Source organism: Mastigoproctus giganteus, chromosome 11 (genome assembly GCF_048544385.1).
Source record: "Mastigoproctus giganteus isolate SK-2022 chromosome 11, ASM4854438v1, whole genome shotgun sequence".
In the NCBI taxonomy this organism is placed as follows: domain Eukaryota; kingdom Metazoa; phylum Arthropoda; class Arachnida; order Uropygi; family Thelyphonidae; genus Mastigoproctus; species Mastigoproctus giganteus.
Genome location: NC_143585.1, coordinates 168,713,905 through 168,735,814, shown reverse-complemented (window position 1 = coordinate 168,735,814; position 21,910 = coordinate 168,713,905). Strand labels below are relative to the sequence as shown.

Genomic DNA, 21,910 nt, shown 5'->3' with positions numbered 1-21,910 from the left:
TTTTTTACAAAACACTCAGAGCAAAAGCAAGGCAAATTAGGAAGAAAGCAAAACGTAACTCCTGGATTAACTTCGCATCAACTGTTAACAAAAATACTGACACTCGAATTATATGGAAAAAAATACAAGCTCTCAATGGGAAATTTCAACCACAGCAATCTCCGATAATACAATGGAATGGGCAGGACCTATCCTCTTCTACTGACATTGCAAATGCTTTAGCAGAATCTTTTTATAACATCTTTGCCTCTTCCTCGTATGTGACCTCCTTTCAACGCATTAAAACTGATGAAGAACGTTATAAATTTCATTTTTCAACTAGACTCTCATTTCCATATAACCAACCCTTTACTATAGCTGAACTCAAAGAATCCTTGAGTAAATCTGCAAATAGTGCAGCAGGACCAGACGGCATTCACTACAGTATGTTGAAGCATCTATGTGAAGCTGATCTCTACATATTATTACTCTTTTATAACTGGATATTCTCAGAAAATACATATCCTCTCTCATGGTGTCATTCCTATATTTGTGCTATTCCAAAACCAGGTAAAGATCCTTCTCTAGTTGAGAATTACAGACCAATATCGTTAACAAGCTGTTTGAGCAAAATCTTTGAAAGGATGATGCATAAGAGGCTCATCTGGGTTCTAGATTCCCAAAATATTCTTTCTGATCATCAATATGACTTCTGTAAAAACAGATCTACCCTAGATTTACTACTCAAAATTGAATCTAACATATGTAATGCTTTTGTCATGAGGCAACATCTAGTGATGGTGAATCTAGATATTCAGAAAGCATTTGATACCACTTGGCATTATGGTATTATTAAAGATCTACATCAGTTGGGGCTGAGAAGCTACCTTCCTCAAATCATCCAGAACTTTTTAAGGTTACGCACCTTTCAAGTCTGATATCAAAATGTGTTGTCAGCATCTCACATTCAAGTAGAGGGTGTCCCACAGGGTTCCATCCTGAGTGCTACCCTATTTGCGATTCGGGGTCAACAACATATTGGGAGAACTTCCAAAAACCATCCAAATATACATGTATGCAGATGACCTCACCATATCTTGCCAGTCACAAAATATGAATACTGTTGAAAGACAGTTACAAATTGCTCTTGCCAGAATAGAATCATGGACCATGTGTAATGGATACCGTCTTGCTGAGCAGAAATTCACCACTACTTACTTTTGCAAATTACGGTCACTGCATCCCGATCCTGAGCTAAAGATCAATAACAATTCAATTCCTTTTGTTCACACTGTCCATGTTCATGGCCTGGTACTGGATAGGAAACTGAACTTTCAAGCACGCGGTGTATCTTTGAACTATCTGTTTGAAAAAGTTGAATATTCTCCGGTGTGTGTGTCATCCATGTCATGGGGTGCTGATCGACATACCCTGATCCATCTTTATTGAGCTTTCATCAGGTCCCGCTTAGACTATGGCTCTCCAGTGTATGACTCTGTGAGGGAAAAACTACTTTAGAGCAATTGGAAAGATCCAGCACAGTGTACTGAGAGTTTCTCTAGGGGCTTTCAGAACCTCCCAGTTCAGAGCCTTTATATCGAAGCTCATGAACCTCCTTTACATCTTAGGAGGAAAACATTACTTTTGATGTATGCTGCAAAAATTCGCAGTCTTCCCTCCCACCCTAGTTGGAGATGTCTGTACAATACTGAATGGGAGTCATTTTACAACAGTAAGCCATATGAAAACTGACCTGCTCCACTTAGACTTAAAGAATTGACTCAAGCATGGAATATAGAAATTAGCAATACAGGGTGTTTCAGTTAAACGTTTCAGAACTTCTAAGAGGGGTAGGGTACATCCTGACAACTCGAAATCATATAGCAATGTGGGGTCGGAAATGCTTTCCTGAAGCGGTGTTGTACACAGAAGCACCATAAAGAAAAGAGACTGTAAGTGAGAAATCGTTTTAATAATACATGAAAAGAAGCAAAAGGTACATGGATTAAAGTAAGTGTTCGAAGTTTCTTCCACGGGCTACAATGCACGCCTCACATCTCCGACGCATGGACATCCGAACATTCTGGAATACTCCAGGCGAATTTCAAATTTCTTCGGCAGCTACTGCGATTCTTGCAACCAGCTGCTCAGCATTGTCAACAGGGGTGTCATAAACTAGCGATTTCATATGACCCCAGAAATAAAAATCAAGACATGATAGGTCGGGTGACCGAGCAGGCCAACGCACGGGACCACCACGTCCGATCCACTGTTGACCAAATGTGACATCCAGGTAGTTACGAACATCTCCGCTATAATGGGCAGGGGCTCCATCGTGTTGGAACCACATTGTCTGTTGCGTCGATGCAGAAATCTCTCAAAAGTTGTGGCAATACTTGCTGCAGAAAGATCAAGTAGATAGATCCGGTTAGACGACACGGTAACAGGTAAGGTCCGATGAGGTGATCTCCCATAATACCGGCCCATACATTGACCGAAAATCGAATCTGTGCTGCACGACGTCGTATTGCATGCGGGTTCTCGACCGCCCAGATATGGTCGTTATGCGTGTTGAAAATTCCTTCCCTTGTGAAGGAATTTTCATGGTCATATGATATCGCTAGTTTATGACACCCCTGTTGACAATGCTGAGGAGCTGGTTGCAAGAATCGCAGTAGCTGCCGAAGAAATTCGAAATTCACCTGGAGTATTCCAGAATGTTCGGATGTCCATGCGTCGGAGATGTGAGGCGTGCATTGTAGCCCGTGGAAGAAACTTCGAACACTTACTTTAATCCATGTACCTTTTGCTTCTTTTCATGTATTATTAAAACGATTTCTCACTTACAGTCTCTTTTCTTTATGGTGCTTCTGTGTACAACACCGCTTCAGGAAAGCATTTCCGACCCCACATTGCTATATGATTTCGAGTTGTCAGGAGGAGTACTCTACCCCTCCTAGAAGTTCTGAAACGTTTAACTGAAACACCCTGTATATTTCAGGACATGACACCTCCTGATCTGCCTTGGACAAATATTTCTGCAAATTACGACGATTATTTTGGGGACGAGGAAGAACTCCTTGTCCCCCTCCAATATCACACAATTACATGAAATTCACTCTTCTAACTCAGAGGCCTGTAAAAACTGAGACCCAAGTAGGCGCTGCGTCAGTCTTCCCTTCATTCACCATTTCTGTTTCATTACCATTAGAATGCAGTATCTTTACTGCTGAGCTTTACGCTATAAACTTAACTCTTCGTCAGATTACTGAACTCTTAATTACCCTGCTTTAATATACACTGACCCACTCAGTGCTGTCACCACTATAACTAGTAGTAACAACTTCTCTCACCTCTCAGTTTGGTTCAAATACATTCCAAGTTACTTGCTTGTAATGAGTTGAACCAAACTGTGACATTCTGCTGGATCCCAGGACATTCTGGGATAGCTGGCAATCAAAGAGCAGATCTTGCAGCCAAACAATCAGAAACTACTATTTCTCAAACCTTTCAAATTCCATATACAGATTACAAACACATCATCCGTAAAGCATGTTATAATAGATGGTCACTAATCCTCAGTTTCTAAATATCCGTTCAAACACCTTTAAATCATTTGCTGATTCACAGTCATCATTATGTCATTAATGCAGATTCTCGGAGATGATCCTAATAAAACAGAACTTTTTATCTTCCTAAACTCTATAGGTATGTATCATAAAATATAACACCTATTTCTATAAATTTAGTATTTCGTACTACCCATTTGAAAGACACAATATGGCCCTGGCAGCCTATATGTCGTAAAACTCCATCACAACAACAACAAGTGGATCCACAGCTGCATTTTATGTGGAACACTGACCTTCTTGGGTTGTCTTCTGGTAATCTGAGTCTTTGTTTTAGAGAAGAAGAGCTGCTGTAAACGATGGCTACACCTTGTATTCTTCTCTTGCTTTGTTTTTGCTGATGCCTGGGACATATGGGATATCGTTCCTATTTCTTCTGGATTCATTGACTTCTTTCTTGGTCTGGTCTATTACTTTATTTATCACATGGAGTGGTTAGCTGTTGTTAAGAGTTATTTGGGTTATGGTTGAGAGTTCTTTATGCAGAAGATAGTGGTCACTGCATATCTTGAGGGCACAAATCACATAGGATTTCATTAACCCTAATTTCATGCAGCGGTAGTGGGCAGAGTCATAATGGATGATGAGGGCCATTTCTGTGCTGTTGTGCTGTCTGTATAGGAGAATATCCAGGAGGGACAGATTGTTCTTTTCTTCTGTTTATATTTTGAATTTTATAGATTGATGGAAGTTACTGAGGTTATTTTTTAGAAACTGTGTAGATCTTCCAGGCTGTGTTCCATATGCATAATATGTCGTCTACATAATGCCCCCAGAATTTGGGTTTAGCCTTTGCCACTCTAAGGGGCAAAGGCTAAAATCTAAACTTTGCCCTTTAAACTGGATCTTACTCCATTCCTGGATCTTACTCCAGAAAAGTTTCTGTAGTTTTATATTGCAGTGCAGAGAACTAGAACACCAGTTCCATCAAAGTGTATGTAGTTACTATGTTATGTTTCTGTTTAATATTTATTGAGTTTTAACTTGAGTATAGAATTCTAAATTGTTTGTATTCTGATGTATTTAAATGTATTCTAATGTATTTATTTTAAAGGTATTCTAAATGTTCTATATTTTCAAAATTATATTAATGCAAGTTTATACTTATAATTTACCATAACTTAATGTTAGTTGTAATTTTTTATTACAATTAACATTAATTGCAACTAATTTCACTTTCCATATAAGTAAGATGTTTTTATATCCCCCCATAGTATTTATGGTCTGAAGGTGGGGTTTGGAAAGTTTCCCAGCACTTTCGATGGCTATTCTTTATTTTTAATTGCTAAGTAATCATATGGCAAAAGCAGTACAAATTTGATATTTTTCTTAGCTTTTTGGGACACTGGGACAAGCACTGTAACCAGTACATATGGTCACTGTATTTCATCACTACAGGCACTCTCTGACTTATGTGATACTCAAATTACGTAAATTCGACATTACGCAAGTTTTTGCTGGCTGGTGCAAGCTTAAAAAATCATGGAAACGTATTTTGCATCCTGTAGGAATAAATGGAGGTATTGTGAAAATATCACAATGTGAACCCAATAACACATTGTTTTTTTGGTAATTCATTCCAAGAAGTTGAAATTTTTGCTATAAAACTAAGCTATTTATCTCTCTAAAAGGTCAATTTTTATAATGGAAATTGCATTACCCTTTCATCATTATAAGAATCAATTTTGATGCCTTTGTTGATATTTTTCTAAAGCACATTTCTAGAGGTCAACACCATAAAACAGTAAAAACAGTTTGCACTTACCGGTTTATTGGGCTTTTCTGTTAATGCAATCTATTATAAATGGGTAATAAACTCGATCTTATTGCACTTGCAATAATTCCAATAACTGGAATTGTGTGGGTTTTTACGTTATTATGATGAACTGTGTTTCTCCTTCACTGAAATCTTCAATCATATAAAAAACATAAATAAATTTTCCGAATCTTCTCTTCACTCCTATTTACTTATTACAATGATGAAGAGTAAGCAACCAACGGAAAGTGCAAGTGGCGGCAGTGCTAGAAAATGAAACAGAATTGATTCAGTAATGAAGAGAAAATGATTAAATACGAAGCAGAACAAAGTTTGTCATATATTGCATGGGAATTAGGTCTCACTGCTGTAAAGAACATGTTAAGGGATCAGCGCAATTAAGATCAACAGTGATCACAAAACAGCGTTCAGGTGCTATATCGAAGATGGAAATGCTATTAATAATATGGATGAAAAATCAGATTCAGAAGTGAGTATCCTGAGTCTAATGACCATTCAAGCCAAAGAAACAAGTATTTATGAAGATATTTATGATAAATATGGCAAACCCCAAGCCAAGTTTGTGGCAAGCAACTGGTGGTTTAATAGGTTCAAGCATCATGCTGGTTTCCATGACGTTAAAGTATGCGTGAAGTCGCTGGTACCGATTCTGCAACAGCAGAGAAATTTTGTCATGTGTTGGAAAAATTCCCTTCTAAATTTCCACAGCCTCTGCAACAGCTTACTTATCAGCTGGAGATGTTGATTCTGGCAATGATGTTTGAAAGATAAAACTTGCTGATGTTATTCCTGTTTCCGCTCTTTTTTTGTAATTGCGCACTTTTGTAATTTTGTACACTCTTGTAATTTTTCCTACGCATGAAATTAAAAAAATTCAATAAATAATTCTATTTACATGTTTGTTGAGCATATCTTTTTCTTCAATGAAATTCAGGAAGTTTAGTTGTGAGTGTTGCATACGCATTTAGGGAAATTCCGGTTTACGTACTGTTCCACGGAACGCAACCCTTACATAAGTCGGAGTGCCTGTACATTCAACTTGTTAAAAGACAACATAGAGTTAAATCGTCTGCAACTATTGCTATATCAGTTATTTTTTATACTGTTGAATTAACAGACTTTGAATTCTTACTTAGCTGATTGACAAATAAATTCATTGCTTGTGATTTTTCATTTTACAGTTTCTTGTAAGTTCCACATTTTCTGATTGTTTTTGCAGTACACACATCATTAAAATAAAAATTGGCTATTAGAGAATAGATCTTGAGCATTAGGAAATGTATTGTAAATCATTCTTGCAACACAAGCTGTGCATAAATACTAATCAAAACTTGAATAAAATAAAATATAATAGGAACAAAGAATGATATTTACATTGATTTCTAAAATAGTAAAACCAGCTAAGAAATGACAAACTAAATTCAGATAACAGTGCTAAAATGCACATATAATTTTATGTATGGATTATTCTTTGCTCCTTTTATTTTACTAACTGTAAGTTTAAGAACTCCTTATACACTGTATTATAATAACTAAGTATATTAAAGTAGCACGGCTTAATTTTCAGCACTCACCTCTTGACCGAATCCGCTTGAATGTGATCAGATTATGGAAGACACATATTTAATAAGAATGAGAGACTTACTTGTACTAAATCATTACTGAAGTCGTGGTTCAATTGAAATTTAAAAAATTAAACATGAGATTAATATAAACCAATTAAAATATGCGTGTAAGAAAGGGAATGTACATTCCATTCCATGGTTGTCAATTAAAATCGTAAAGGTGGGGGATAACCTTGAATAGATTAATATTAATGAAAAGCCAATAGTTGTGCACGAGCAACTTTGGATATTTGTCTTCAGTTAGCTTTTTGAGAAGAGGAACGTGAACATTATTAATAAGAAGTGCTATTACCCAAGATGCAATTCAAAGCGCGTGGAAACTTTATTTGTGCCAAGTCCCAAATAGGGGAGAGGTTGATTGGGAGTTTTATGTTTAACACGTTGAATGACACATGTCGATGAAACCATTCAATAACTAAAGCTTCATTTTGGAGAATTTTATAATTAGATTCCAATTTAATTATAGTAATAGCTGAATCGATTAGTGGATTATGATTGTGGGAATGGACATGTTGTGTTAACTCCATACTAGATAGGTTAGACTTAAAGCTATTAAAATGATAATACGCGCGTGTATTAGAGATTTTGGAAGTGCCAAAATCTCTGGCAGTGGTTTTCCCAGTATACAGGCATTGAATTAGATATATAATATTATTATAATCCTTGTAGTGTATTTGTGTGTTGTTCTGTACTCATTGAATTTGGAACCTAGTTTATTATATGATGAAAAAACTATGGTTATATTTGTGTTTGCAAAGACTTGCCGAAGACGTTTCGCGAATTGCCTGTGGTAAGGGAGAACGACTTCGGTTCCTAGTTTCCCATCATGACGATTGTTACGTTGACGTGAGTTATTAATTCTATTATTAACCTTGACAATGGTATCATTTATCAATTGTAGTGGATACTTCCTATCTAAGAATTTTTCCGTGAAGTATTTAAGTTCAACGCCAAGATCATCTTGTGTATAACTATATTTAACGGCATTATGGATCTGGTTAAAAAGAACTGTTTCTTTAATGTATAGAGGATGATGCGAATGAAAATGTATAAATTTACCCGTGTGTGTTTTTTTCCTGTAAATCCTGGTACTTAATCTTATGCGCACTTTATAGATGGTAAGGTTTAAGAAATTGATTGAATTATAAATTTCCGTTTCGAGGGTAAACTTTAATCTCTTGTGTATCGTGTTGAATGTGTTAAGCAATACATTGATAGTTTCCTTGTTACCAATTAGAAGAGGGTCATCCGAATATCTCATGTAAAGTCTAAGATTAGAGGGGAAATGGTTCTAATTGATTACAGGGAAACTATCGATGTATTGCTTAACAATACATCGACTATAAGGTATATGAATTTTGTATTGCTTAACAAAATTCATAACCTTATAATGAACTCTTCACTGGAGAAGAGTTAGAAACTGCTGTAACTCTTACCAAAACAAGTGCTGTGGGACTGGATCACATCCATTATGATATGATCAAACATCTGTCGGCAAAATCCATGGACCAACTTCTATGTCTACACAACAGAATTTTTTAGAAGAGCAGTTTCCGGATTCCTGGTATAAGGCAATCATTCTTGCCTTTCCTAAGCCAGGAAAATATCCCAAAATCCCAACATTACTGTCCTATTGCTCTGACTAGCTGTCTATGCAAAATCCTCGAGAGCATGATCAATGCCAGCTTACCAAAATTTAATATTTGGAGAAATGGGCTCCTCCCCAGATTGCAGTGCAGCTTCCGAAGGAATAGGACCGTTTAATCAGGCTTGAAACATCCATTCGAGATGCCTTTTTAAAACGAGAACACCTGGTGTCTATGTTCATCGATATGGAAAAAGCGCATGACCCGACTTGGAGATTTTGAAGTTTAAAAGACCTTTATAGCATTGGCCTTAGAGGTCATCTCCCAACCTTTATTAAAAACTTTTTATCTCATCGTTCTTTTCAGCTCCATGTAGGATCTATTCTCTCTTGCTGCTTTAGCCAAGAGGAGAGAGTACCTCAAGGATCTGTTTTAAGTGTTTTGCTTTTTGCCATAAAAGTGAATTCCACCACATCTTCCTCCAGCAACTTCCTCCAGCTGTAAACTGTGCCCTCTATGTTGATGATTTTAACATATCCTCTCACTCTTGAAACATGAGGGTAATTGAGACACAACTGCAACATCCCATCGACCATCTGAACTCATGGGCAGTGAATAATGGATTCAGATTCTCTTCACAAAAGATCATTTTTCTGAACTGAGGCTTGGACAAAATGCTGTTCCAGTAGTACCCGAGATTAGATTTTCTATCAAATAATGGTGCATTATTTGATAAAAAGTTGACCTTTCTACAACATATCCATCAACTACATGCAAAATGCACAAGCGGCTTGAACATCCTATGTGCAATCTCTTCAAATTCTTGGGGTGCTGTCCGATGCACTCTACTGCACCTCTGTCGTGCACTGTGATCTAAATTTGATTATGGGTCCCAGATATTCGCATCTGTTAGACCTAGCGTACTCTGATAGCTGGATCCCATCCACCATCAGGTGATCTCTATTGCCACTGGAACATTTAGAATCTGCCCTGTCCGGGGCCTTTATGTCGAAGCAAATGAGCCTCCATTATCGCTTCGTAGGAAACAGTTGTCTCTACAGTATGCTTTGAAACTGAAATTCCTGCCAGTCCATCCCACGTGGACACACGTTTTTGAGCCATGTTGGGAAGATCTGTACAACACTTGTCAGATTGCCAATCAACCATTCGGTATTCATATCCAAAGGCTACTCAGAGATTTGGACATAACATTAGACAATGTTGCCCCATTACCAGGACAACCTTCTCCACCCTGGCATGCTTGTGTTCTCAACTGCGACCTCTCAACAATTGGGGAAAGGACAGTACTCCATCCGCTGTCCACCTGAAGCTCTTTTTAGCACAGTGCTGAGAATTCCGACTTCTTGCCAGTCTACACCGATGGCTCGAGTTCAGAAGTGTTGGTTGGTTCTGCAGCTGTTTTCCCAGACACCACGGTATCTGAGCAGATCTCCCACAAATGCTGTGTGTTCACTGCAGAACTGCATGCAGTCGAGCTAGCTTTGGATTGTATACAAACCACCCACTACAAAAAAAATATTCTCTGAGTTCACTGCAGGCTTTATCATTGATGAGATTCAACCCTCATCCTGTCCTCACCTGGATACAGCAGAAGCCATACTTCCTTTCACAATCTGAATTTGATATTCATTTCTGCTGAATCACACTTGGAATCTCAGGAAATGATTTGGTAGCCACTGCAGCCAAATCAGTGACCCTTTTTAACTCTTGCCTCTTAGTGCCTATATAGACTATAGGCAAGTAATTCAAAAGAAACTGGTATCCCAATAGCAACACTCATGGCATGGACAGGTGGAAAAACAAGTTATATGAGATTAAGCCTGTAATTGAACACAGTCTAGACTGTGCAGGAACCAAAAAGAGGAAGTTGTTCTATTTCAGTTCCACATACGACATTGCCACTTGACACAATGCTATCTGCTGAGGGCAAACGATCATCCTATGTGTAGAAATTGTGACACCATTTTAACAGTCCATCATATTTTAACTGAATGACCATGTTTTTATCGGACAATGACAACGTGTCGGCTTTATTTAAATTTTTTTTACAACTTATTAACGTAAATAATTTCTTCTAGAATGTTTTATCGTTTTATGCTTTATAAACTTTTTATGTTGTATACTCTTTCACAATAATATATAAACAATTATAATACAGGCAGTTCTCACTTTACGAGTTCCTGGGTTTACGAGTTTTTTTTTCCAAATTTGAAAAAAATGAATATTAAACATTCATATATACCGCATTCCAAACCACGTGCATAGCTATACAATACAGCGTACCCCGCTTTACGATAGAGACGCCATAGTTCCAGGGACACCATCGTATCGTTAAAACATTGTAATGGAAACCCAATAACACTGTTTTTTGGTAATTAGTTTCAAGATCTCGGAAGTTGAAATTTTCGTTGTATAACTAAGCTATTTATATCTCTAAAATGTCATTTTTAAGGTCACGAGCATGACCTTAAAAATGACATTTTAGACCTTAAGTGACCTTAAGGCCATATAAAAGGTTGTGAGCGTGGTTTGTAAATTGTATTAGTTACGAATTCAAATCATTAAAATACACTCTTTCATCATTATCATATGTTCCCATTAAAGAATCAATTTTAAACGCCTTTGTGATATTTTTCTAAAGCACATTTCTGGAGGTCACGACCATAAAACAAAACAATTTGCACTTTCCGGTTTATTGGGCTTTTCTTTTACTGCAAGCAATTATAAACAGGTAGTAAACTCAATCTTTTTGCATTTGCGAAAATACCGATATCTATAATTGTGTGGTTTTATACGTTATTATGGTGTAATGTGTTTCCTCTTTACTGAAATCTTCTCTTCATTCCTTTTTTTTAAGCTTCGCAAACTTGTTACTCCATACGAATCATGTTAATTGCAATTTGTGTGTGCCGCTAAAAAATGCTTATGCATGCAATCGTGAAATTTATAATTAAAAGAGAAGATTATCTTGGAAACAAATGCCTCTTGAAACATTTCTGAAGAAGACAACTCCTTGTGCAACAAACCAACGAGTGTGCATTTAGTCAATCTTGATGAAGAATAAACATTCTTTAACATTTGTAAGTTGTAAATAATTTCTCTATTATTATAATTTGTTTGATTTTATAGGCTACGTTTTCATTTCTTTCGATAAATCAATAATCATTTAAACATAAACTAATTAGCTAACTAATTTCATTGTTGAGAACATAACCCCTATTTTTAACCTTGTCTTTGGGAAATAAATTCCCGCGTTACGAGTTTTCGCTTTACAAGTGCACACGAGGAACGAATTAACTCACAAAGTCGAGAACTACTTGTATTATACTTTTACATTTTACACCTTTTTGACTTGGTGCATTATAGCCTTAAACACTATAATGTGCCAAGTCAAAAAGGTGCTTCTCTAACATGCTGTAGAAAACAGTCATCCGATAAATCCATAAAATCTTCCTAGTTTGTGAGTGACCAAACCATAAATTGTAGTCTACATCTGGAGAGTTAAACTCCCCGATTATGAAACATTCAAATTTGCTGGGCTACTCTGTTTCCCTGTTTAGCTAGGAAGCAGAGTAATCAACATACTCATCACAGTCATTAGGGCTATAACACACTCCTACTCTCAACTTTGTTTTTCCAGTCCTTATATCACACCAAAATGACTCAACATTGCACTCATCACCCATGTCAACTGGATGCACTGCCTTAGATTTAACATTCGTCTCTAAGAGCATAACCCCTCCACTTCTGTCCTGTCTGTCCTTCCTGTATACACTGTACTTCCCGTATTCAAAATCAGCACCACTAATGTCTGAGTGACACCATGTCTCCACTGTTGCTATAACGCCTGCATTCAACACGTAATCACTACTTCAAATTCATCAAATTTTTTTACAGTGCTCCCAGCATTAGTGTACACGCAAGTATACATTATTATTACTAGCCTTACTGGCCACATAGTGCAAGGAAGCCTGAGGCTTATGCTGCACCAGCCAAAAAAAATATTCCCGAATCACCCTGACAGAGAGAGAGAGAGAGAGAGAGAGAGAGAGAGAGAGAGGGAGACTCAGAAGTAGAAGGGAATCACCAAGAAAGAGAAGAATTATGATATCCAGCTCAGGATCCTGAGTGTGCCAAGCCCATACTCACCAGATGCACGTTCTTACTCTGATACCCTAATGCAGCCCGTGTTTATTTATTCCATGAGGATTTACAGCAGGGACTGAAATCCTAGACACCTTGCTTTCCAGGCTGCTGCACGTACCAGCAGTAGCAATGTAAGAATCACTTTCACCTCTGCCTGGAGGTTGTCACAGACATTCTCTCAGATATGCCAGACAAGCTGTACTTGCTACCTGGGAGTCTAAAACGCTGATGGAACGGATATTCGGGTGACACTCAAGTCAAGTGGACCCAATTTCGGCGAAGTCCGGACGGTCTGTGACAGCCAAATCCTCTGCTTGCACCTTCACGATGGTAGGACTGTTAGTAATCCTGGGTATAACCTCCATGCGCAAGTACATGGTGGGTGACCACCCAGGTGTGAACCAACGTAAGCAGGGGTCGAGGTGTGGCACCCACACCACATGGAGGAATGCCATCCCTGTATGTTACCAGGCAGTACTAGGTGGTAGCTGACTCTCATCAACCGGTGCAATACCACCACTTTGCTTATTGGAGGCTTGAAGTGGTGGAACCCATGTTTAGTCTCTAGAGCTAAGTTCCGGTCAACCCTTCCCCATCTCTTCCGTCATGCAGTATGATTGATGACTTTTGAGGTTATGACGAGAACATCGTGGCAAGATCCAATATTCCTTATTGGATCTCGCCATTTCACCTTTTCATTCCCTCCAATAGTTTGTCCAGTTCTACCTTGAATTTATTTAAGCTATCAACTTCTGAACATCTCTTCTTCCTCAATTTGAATTTGTGCCCCATTGTGTGGTCTGAGCAAGAGGACGAATTCCATCAGAATTGAGCTTGCTCAATCCATTCAAAGCCTTAAACACATCAATCAGATCTGTTCCTAGGGTATCTAGTCTGCAGATGCTGCAGTTTGTAGAACTGAAGCCTTGGTCTCGTTCCAGAAGCTTGTTGTACTTGTTCCAGCAGCTCTACATCCTTCTTAAAATAAAGCCTCCAGACCTGTATGCAGCACTAAGGGTGGTCTGACCATTGCCTTATACAATGAGATAATCGGCCCCGGGTGCCAAGCGAATTTGAGGTCAAGTGTTTCTAGTGCAAATTTAATAGCGATCTTTCTCAGAGATAAAAGTTCTTTTTAAGTTATATCGTTTTCTATCAGCAGTTCATTTATAAATCAGTTCTCCACTTGGAAATTCTCAAGTAAGAACAGAGAAAGGAAATTCACCTTTCTTTTTTGTCATATTATATATATATATTACATTCTTTACTAACAACTAACCCCTCTAACCACTTGGCCTCCTTGTGGCACTGCTCCTGCTTCCCCATGGCGGGGCCAGAAACCTGGGAGGGAAAGTTAACCCCCAGGGCAAAAAAGGAGCTAACCATGGACTATGATGACTACCCTGCTCTTGAGCAGCCTAGACACTCATCTAGTACTGTCAGCAATGCTGACCATGAAATTGCATATAATGGAACAAAGACAATAAGATTGCGGAAGGACACAGGACAACAGGAATGCCCATCATTCCTTATTTTGCATTCTCTTTCGAACAAATCTATTAGCACTCTATCACCATTTCTTATACAGAAATGTCTGGAAAATGTGGTGGGCTCACCCAAAATGGCAAGAAGGCTCAGATCCGGTGACCTATTGGTGGAAACTGAAAGTCGCACAAGTTCTGAGACTTTGCTGAAATTAACGTTTGGAGGACTACTCGTACAGGTCGCCCCACATGCAACCTTAAATACCTCCAAGGGAGTAATTGTAGAGTGGGATCTGATGAATGTAACAGAAGCTGAACTGGTCCAGGAACTTAAACATCAAAACGTTATACAAGCCAAACGCATCACAATCAGGAGAGATGGAGATGTAATTCCCACCTGCAACATCATTCATACATTTGGAACACCAGTGTTACCATCTAGTGTCAAAGCCATCTAGTGTCAATTGCCCAGTATGGCCTTTCATTCCGAATCCTATAAGATATTACAAGTGCCAAAAATTTGGTCACTCACAATTGGCTTGTAGAGGAGATCCAGTCTGTCCAAACTGTTGTTCCAAAGAACATTCACACACACAGACTGTGATGCTAAAACCTCACACTGTCCTAATTGCAAAGGTGCACATCCAGCCTATTCAAAATCATGTGATCTCTGGAAAACAGGGGGAAAAAATCTAAAAGTATAGGGTAGAACGAAAAGTTACATATCAAGAGGCAAAGAAACAAATTATGCTCAATGCACCCAAGAACACATATGCAACAGCAATGAAAAAAATATATCAATCTACGGCAACACAAACTGAAGTTTCCGTTCCCCCAACTGTATCCATTGCAGATTGGGCCCGATCTATGCTGTCCGTCGTCAATGAAACAGTCTCCTAAGGAGCAAAAGGTAGCGAACAGAGCCAACAACACTCCAGTCACAGTTCCACCAACTGCATCACATAGATCATCAGATGCTACAAAAATGAAAACCAATTCAGCTCCCACTAAGAAGACAAATAATCTCATAACAGTAAATATGGATACCGATAATAACGCCGATCTAGAAGAACCTATCCTAGACCTTCACGCAGAGGATGACATGGACACTGGATGCCCAATCTTTCCGAGGAGAGAGAAAGTGAAGCTCGATCGCCACAAACAGACTGGGAATAAAAAGGAGTCAGAATCATCTTCATGTAACAAAACCAAATAATGCATCATATCATACATTGGAACTGTAGAGGACTTCACAGTAACATTGATGATATCCATGAGCTAATAGGCTGTTATCATTCTGTAGGCTTCTGTTTACAAGAGACAAATTTAACATCACAAGTGTCTCTCTCTCTCAATTAGAAATTATACCCTTTTTATGAAAGACAGCTGGTACAAATAATTCTCATGGAGGGGTAGCCATACTCCTAGATTCACGAGTACCTTACAGACACATCCCGTTACATACCTCCATCGAAGTTGTTGCAACGTGTATAGTGATTGGTATTAATTTGACACTTGTTTCTATCTATCTATTGCCAAATCACTCCTATACTATTCATGAACTCGAAGATCTTATTCTGCAGTTACCAACCTCTATCTGTTTATTGGGGGACTTCAATGCAGATGGACGAGGACAACTCATCAAACAGCTAACTGACAGATAAATCCTAACTATACTAAATACTGGCTCACTAACTTACATCCATCTCTCTACGGGTACAATCTCTGCAATAAATCTCCCCATCTGCTCTCCATCTCTCTTTCCTAGCATTGAGTGGACGGCCCTCGACAACCCACTCAACAGTGATCACTTTCCGTTAATATGTAAGATTCAAACAGCACATTCCATAATTTCAGAAAACTACATAAAACGGAAATTTTCAAAATCAGATCAGACAAAATTCACCTCCCGAGTGTCCTTTGATGAACAGATCATCAAAACCTGTGCTATTGACATAGTTACCAATCAGATTATGAGACAAATTCTGGCTGCTGCATGTACTGCTATTCCACAGTCACAGTCAACCATCCATAGAACAGCGCCTCTGTAGCCATGTGGGCAGGAGCAGCAGTGCATAGCACACGCTTCTTGATTGTTGTTGTTATTTGGTTTTTAGGAGCATTAGCAACTAAGGCCATATTGCTCCGGGGATATGCGGTGGTCATTTCCCGACCTTTCCGCATCCTCCATATTTGGTGGTCACGAGCTCGAACCCTGGTCTGATCAAGAAGCATGTGCTACGCACTGCTGCTCCTGCCCACCTGGCTACGGAGGTGCCGCTTCTTGATTAGACTGGGGTTCAAGCCTGTGCCCACCAAATACGGAGGATGCAGAAAGGTCGGGAAATGACCACCGCATATCCCCGGAGCAATATGGCCTTAGTTGCTAATGCTCCTAAAAACAAACAATCCATAGAACCATAAATTATTGGTTGAACGAAGAGTGCAAGGGTGCCAAAAAATAAAAAAACCAAGCATGGAATCTGTTTCAAAAACATCCTACCACCACCAATCTTATAAACTACAAGAGACTCAGAGCCAAGGCCCATCACATTAGGAAAAAAAAAAAGCTAAAAGAGAATCTTGGATTCAATTTGCAAGCTTGATTAATAATAATATGGAGAAAAATAAATCAGCTAAATGGCAAATTTCTCCCATTATCCTCCCCACTTCTCAACTGGAATGGGCAGGAGCTTTCTTCTCCCACAGATATAGTGAATTCCTTAGGAACTGTTTTTTTACAGTTATCTGCTTCAACAGCATATGATCCATCACTCCAGAAGATCAAAGTATTAGCTGAAAAGTCCAAACTGAACTTCAGACCTACATGTTTTTTACCCTATAATCAACCGCTTACAGTGCTTGAACTTCAAGAAGCCATATCTACCTCAAAAAACAGTACTGCAGGTCCCAATGGAATACATTACATAATGCTCCAACATTTAGATAAAAAATCTGTCTCTTTACTGCTGCCCTTTTTCAAGCACATCTTCCTTGAACATTCATTCCCCAGTTCCTGGCATTACTCCTATGTAATAGCAATTCCCAAACCAGGGAAAGATCATCTATTCCTCAAAACTATAGACCCATTTCTTTCACCAGTTGCTTAAGTAAAACCCTGGAAAAAATAATTCACCATCGACTCACATGGTATCTCGACTCTAAAAATATAATTTCTGACAATCAATTTGGTTTCAGAAAGAATAGATCAGCCCTGTATCTCATGGTCAAAGCCGAAAAAAACATCAGGAATGCATTCATCCGAAATGAGCATCTCGTCATGGTATGCCTTGATGTAGAGCAAGCCTTTCATACCACATGGCGTTTTGGTATCCTGAGAGATCTGCATTCCCTTGACTTGAGAGGCCACTTACCATGTTTCATACAGAACTTCCTTCAGCACAGGTCCTTTCAAGTTCGATACCGACAAGTCCTCTCCCAAACAAGAAGGGGTCCCACAAGGCTCTGTGCTCAGTGCCACCTTATTCGCAACAAGAATAAATCACATGACCAAAACTATTCCCAATGCTGTGAATTCATACCTCTATGCCAATGATCTCAATATTTCTTGCAATTCACAAAACATGACCTTCATTGAGTGGCAGCTCCAAATTTCAATTAATAACATTCAGATATGGATGGCACAGAATGGGTATCGACTCTCCTGCTCAAAATCTAAAGTAATTCACTTTTGTAACAAAAGGAAGATGCATCTAGATCCAGAGCTATATTTAACAAATCAGCCTATCTCAGTTGTGAACAGCATTAGTCTCCTTGGTCTGATTTTCAATAGCAAATTGAACTTTGTGGAATCATCTTGCCAGAAAAAAATGAACATACTCAGAATTATTTCTTCAACATCATGGGGTGCAGAACGATACACGTTACTTCATTTGTATAGAGCCGTAATCAGATCTCACCTTGATTACGGTGTGCCAGTATATGATTCTTCTAGGGAGAACGTGCTAGTACAGCTTGCCCCATCCAACATTCTGCCCTGAGGATAGCTATAGGCGCTTATAGAACTTTGGACTTTAGTTGTATAGTTGAGTGGTAACATCTTTCTCCTGAGGTTTAGGGGAAGTTCATGAGCTTCAATGAAAAGACTTTGAATTGGCAAAGTCTACCTACCCATCCCATTAGACCGATAATTAATGACTCCCAGTTCACAATGTACTATAGAAATAAACCCAGAGCAGTTTAGCCTACTGCTCTCAGATTTCAGGTATTATTACAAACTTGGAATATACATTTTGACAAAGTTCTTCAAGATTCAAACAGTCCGGATCCACCATGGTATTATATTAAACCATCCTGTCACAGTTATTTCCTAAACTGGGGAAAGCGCTCTCTTGCAAATGTCAACATACAACAACTCCACATTGCCCATACACAAAATCATCTGTATTTTACAAAACTATATACCGATGGGTCAAAATCTGAGAGTAGAGCGGGTGCCACAGCCGTCTTCTCTCATAAAACCTTCTCTGTATTGCTTCCCAATGAATGCAGCAGTTATACAGCTGAATTATACGCCATCAAACTTGCAATAGAAAATATTCTTCATTTGTCCATCCATAAAAGCATGATATATATATATATACATATTCCCAGAGTGTGCTTATAGCTTTACAGAATATTTCTTCTCAGGCACATCCTTTAATAAAATTCATAAAATCCAAACTGATGCATATCCAAGAACTGCAGCAAGTGGTCATTTTCTGCTGGATCCCAGGCCATGCTGGGATACCAGGAAACGAATGTGCAGACTATGCTGCTAAGTATCCCTCCAGCAGAGAATCATCACAGTATTATGTTCCATATCTTGAATACAAAAGTAATATATGAAGAATATGTAGGGAACAGTGGACAATTCAATGGCAAGCCCAAACACATAATAAACTCCTCCAAATAAAACCTGAACTGCAGTTATGGTCCTCCAGCTTCCGTGTAAACAGAAGGGAGGAAGTAATATTAACCAGACCGCAAATTGGCCACAGTCAACTTACCCACCTTTAACTCCTCACAGGTAATGATCCTCTGCAATGCACACAGTGCAACTTTCCTTTTACAATGAAACATATTCTTGTTGAGTGTTCTTTATACACCACTGCCCGCCAAGTCTCATTTAGCTTTCTTCCAATCTTAAAGAACCCCGACACTCTACCACATCATGGGTAACAATGCTACTCTGCTGGAATTTTTCCACTTTATTAAACTGATAAAATTATATCACCGTTTTTTACTGATGTCATAACAGTCACTATGCATGTGTAACATTCATAACGTTGATTAGTGCAATATGGCCAAAGTCGCCCTTGCACCAAAAAACAACAACAATGAGATAATCACCTCCTTATCCCTGCTAGCAAAATTTCTGTATATCTTTGACAAATCCCACGAGCTGGCATTGCTCAGAGAACTTCATATCCAACTGCACAATTACCTCCGGGTTTTTTTTTTTTTTTCATTTTCCACTATCCTGAGTGTAGTACCACATGGGATGTTAATCTGGGTTCTACCCATATACACTAATTTGCATTTGTCAATATTAAAGTTTCCATTTCTGAACCCATCTGCCTAACTTTTCTAGATCCTATTGCAGCAGCAGCATACCATCATTACTACCATTAATCACCCTGTCAACCTTCGTATCATCTTCAAACTTGGACATCAAGCCTGATATGCCTTCATCAGTATCATTGATAAATACAGAAAACAACAATGGGCCCAACACCGGACTCCACTAATAACATTAGTAACATTAGTCCACTGCTTTGCACATGGACTGCCACTCTCTCTTCTCCTACTAAACCATTCCTTTTTTCCATAGCAGCAACTTGGCTTTAATGCCATACTACTCCAATTGTACAGCAGTCTTTTATGTGCAACAGTATCAAAAATCTTTCCTGAAATCCAAGTATATGATATCAAAATTATTTTTTGCTTCCAGTTCCTTTGTGACCACATCATAATATCCAATCAAATTGGTCAGACAAGATTTTCCCTTAACAAACAAACAAAAAAAAAAAAAAAACCATTGTTGTGTCTGAAGTATAATTGCAGCCTTGTCCAGATATTTTGTATAGACTGCAAATATCTTAATAATCCTTTTTCAAATAATGACTGAGAATATCTTGACCATATCAATTTACGAACTGTACTGAGAATATCTTGAATATATCAGTTTACGAACTGTTTTAATATTTCCTTAATTTACCAATTTCCTTATATTTTTAGCTACTTAAGATGATATAATTCTAAAATGTATATATCATATATACTTGCTCATTGACTTGAGGGGGGAAACCAATATCCAAGTTATATCTCTCAATGGAAGTTTCACTCTGATGATGATCATTTATAGTACATTTTCTTTTCCTTCTCAGAAATGTCAGTTCTGCTGGAGAATATGCCCGAAGAAAACTACGCGAATGTGAAGGTCTTGTGGATTCCCTATTACATCTTGTTAGGGCAGCTATTGGAAAGAACGACATGGATAATAAAAGTGTAGAGAACTGTGTTTGTATTCTAAGAAACCTTTCATATCGTTGTCAGGAAGTAGATGATCCAGATTATGATAAAAGAATCTCCCCACCTACTCATTCAAGAGCTCTTGCTCCAATCAAAGGTATATCTTAAACAGTAATAGAACAGGCTTCTTTAAAATTCTAACAATCACTTCATCCTGTGAATTCATTTTAATAGTTCATTAAAACACTAAATTTGTATTCTGCTTTAATCTTTAGCTGTAATAATGTTTTAAAATTGAGGTGAAAATGAAGTGGAGGTTCTACATTATCTTATAGAACCTCCACATTCTTGAATTAAAGTTTGAGTTTAATTTGGAATGGATTGAATTAGTGTCAAAAAAAGTATCGATGTTTCTATCGGATACAGATGTAGAAACTGCCATAACCAGGGAAAGTGATTTAGTGACATTCCTGTTAGTATTGCCAAAATGCTGCAAGGAAACAAGCTTATACAGCATCAACCAAAACAAAGAAGGGGAGGGGGATTATCTCCCCCATTTGTCCCTTCCTCTTAAAATTTGCTAAATCCTTCTTTAAATTTTTCAAAATACCCACCTCCAACAAACAGTGATTCTCTGGCTGAATGCAGATTTCCATATATCTATTCTGCAACAATCCATTTTCAATTTAAATTCATGTTGTTTTGTGTCTGTCATATGAGAAAAAGTAAAATGCCATTGGCATTAGGTTAAATCAACCTTTTTTAAAGCCTTAAAACAGTTTGGTTACTTTGCCACATGGATGCTATTCTTGCAGAACCCAAGTTTTTCTTGGTGAGAATACACTTTTGTGTCCCATTACTGCATATCCTAGTTGACTTCTATTTTTTGCCTTAAATTTCTGCTTAATCATATATTCTTTCTTTCAAATTGTTTTCATTCCCTTTTTTTATCTTTTACATTTTGCATAGTGGTGTATTGTAGTAAAATTGGCATCGAGTCTACTTTTGATTCTAATATTTATGCTCTCTCTTTTAAATGTTTACATTGTGTCATTTTATTATACTACACAGTAAACTGTAAAGATGGTAAGGGTGTAAATACGCTCACATAGAAAGTGAGAAAATCAAAACCTATAGGCATAACTCTGTGACTTCTCTCATGTTGATGCTATTTGTGAATTATGGAAAG

At 38.1% G+C, this 21,910-nt stretch overlaps 1 protein-coding gene across 5 annotated transcripts in view; it reads left to right on the top strand.

Annotated features, from left to right (window-relative positions):
• The window catches only part of LOC150078563 (catenin delta-2-like), a 666,545-nt gene that overhangs the window by 481,424 nt on the left and 163,211 nt on the right, over positions 1 to 21,910 (top strand). For all 5 annotated transcript variants that reach the window (XR_016547633.1, XM_090385058.1, XM_090385056.1 and 2 more), the window contains exon 13: positions 20,637 to 20,878. Coding sequence is in view for 4 of the 5 variants with exons in the window: in XM_090385058.1 (XP_090241184.1) it covers positions 20,637 to 20,878 (242 nt within the window). In the remaining variant the exon portion in view is untranslated. The remainder of the gene's footprint in view (positions 1 to 20,636; positions 20,879 to 21,910) is intronic.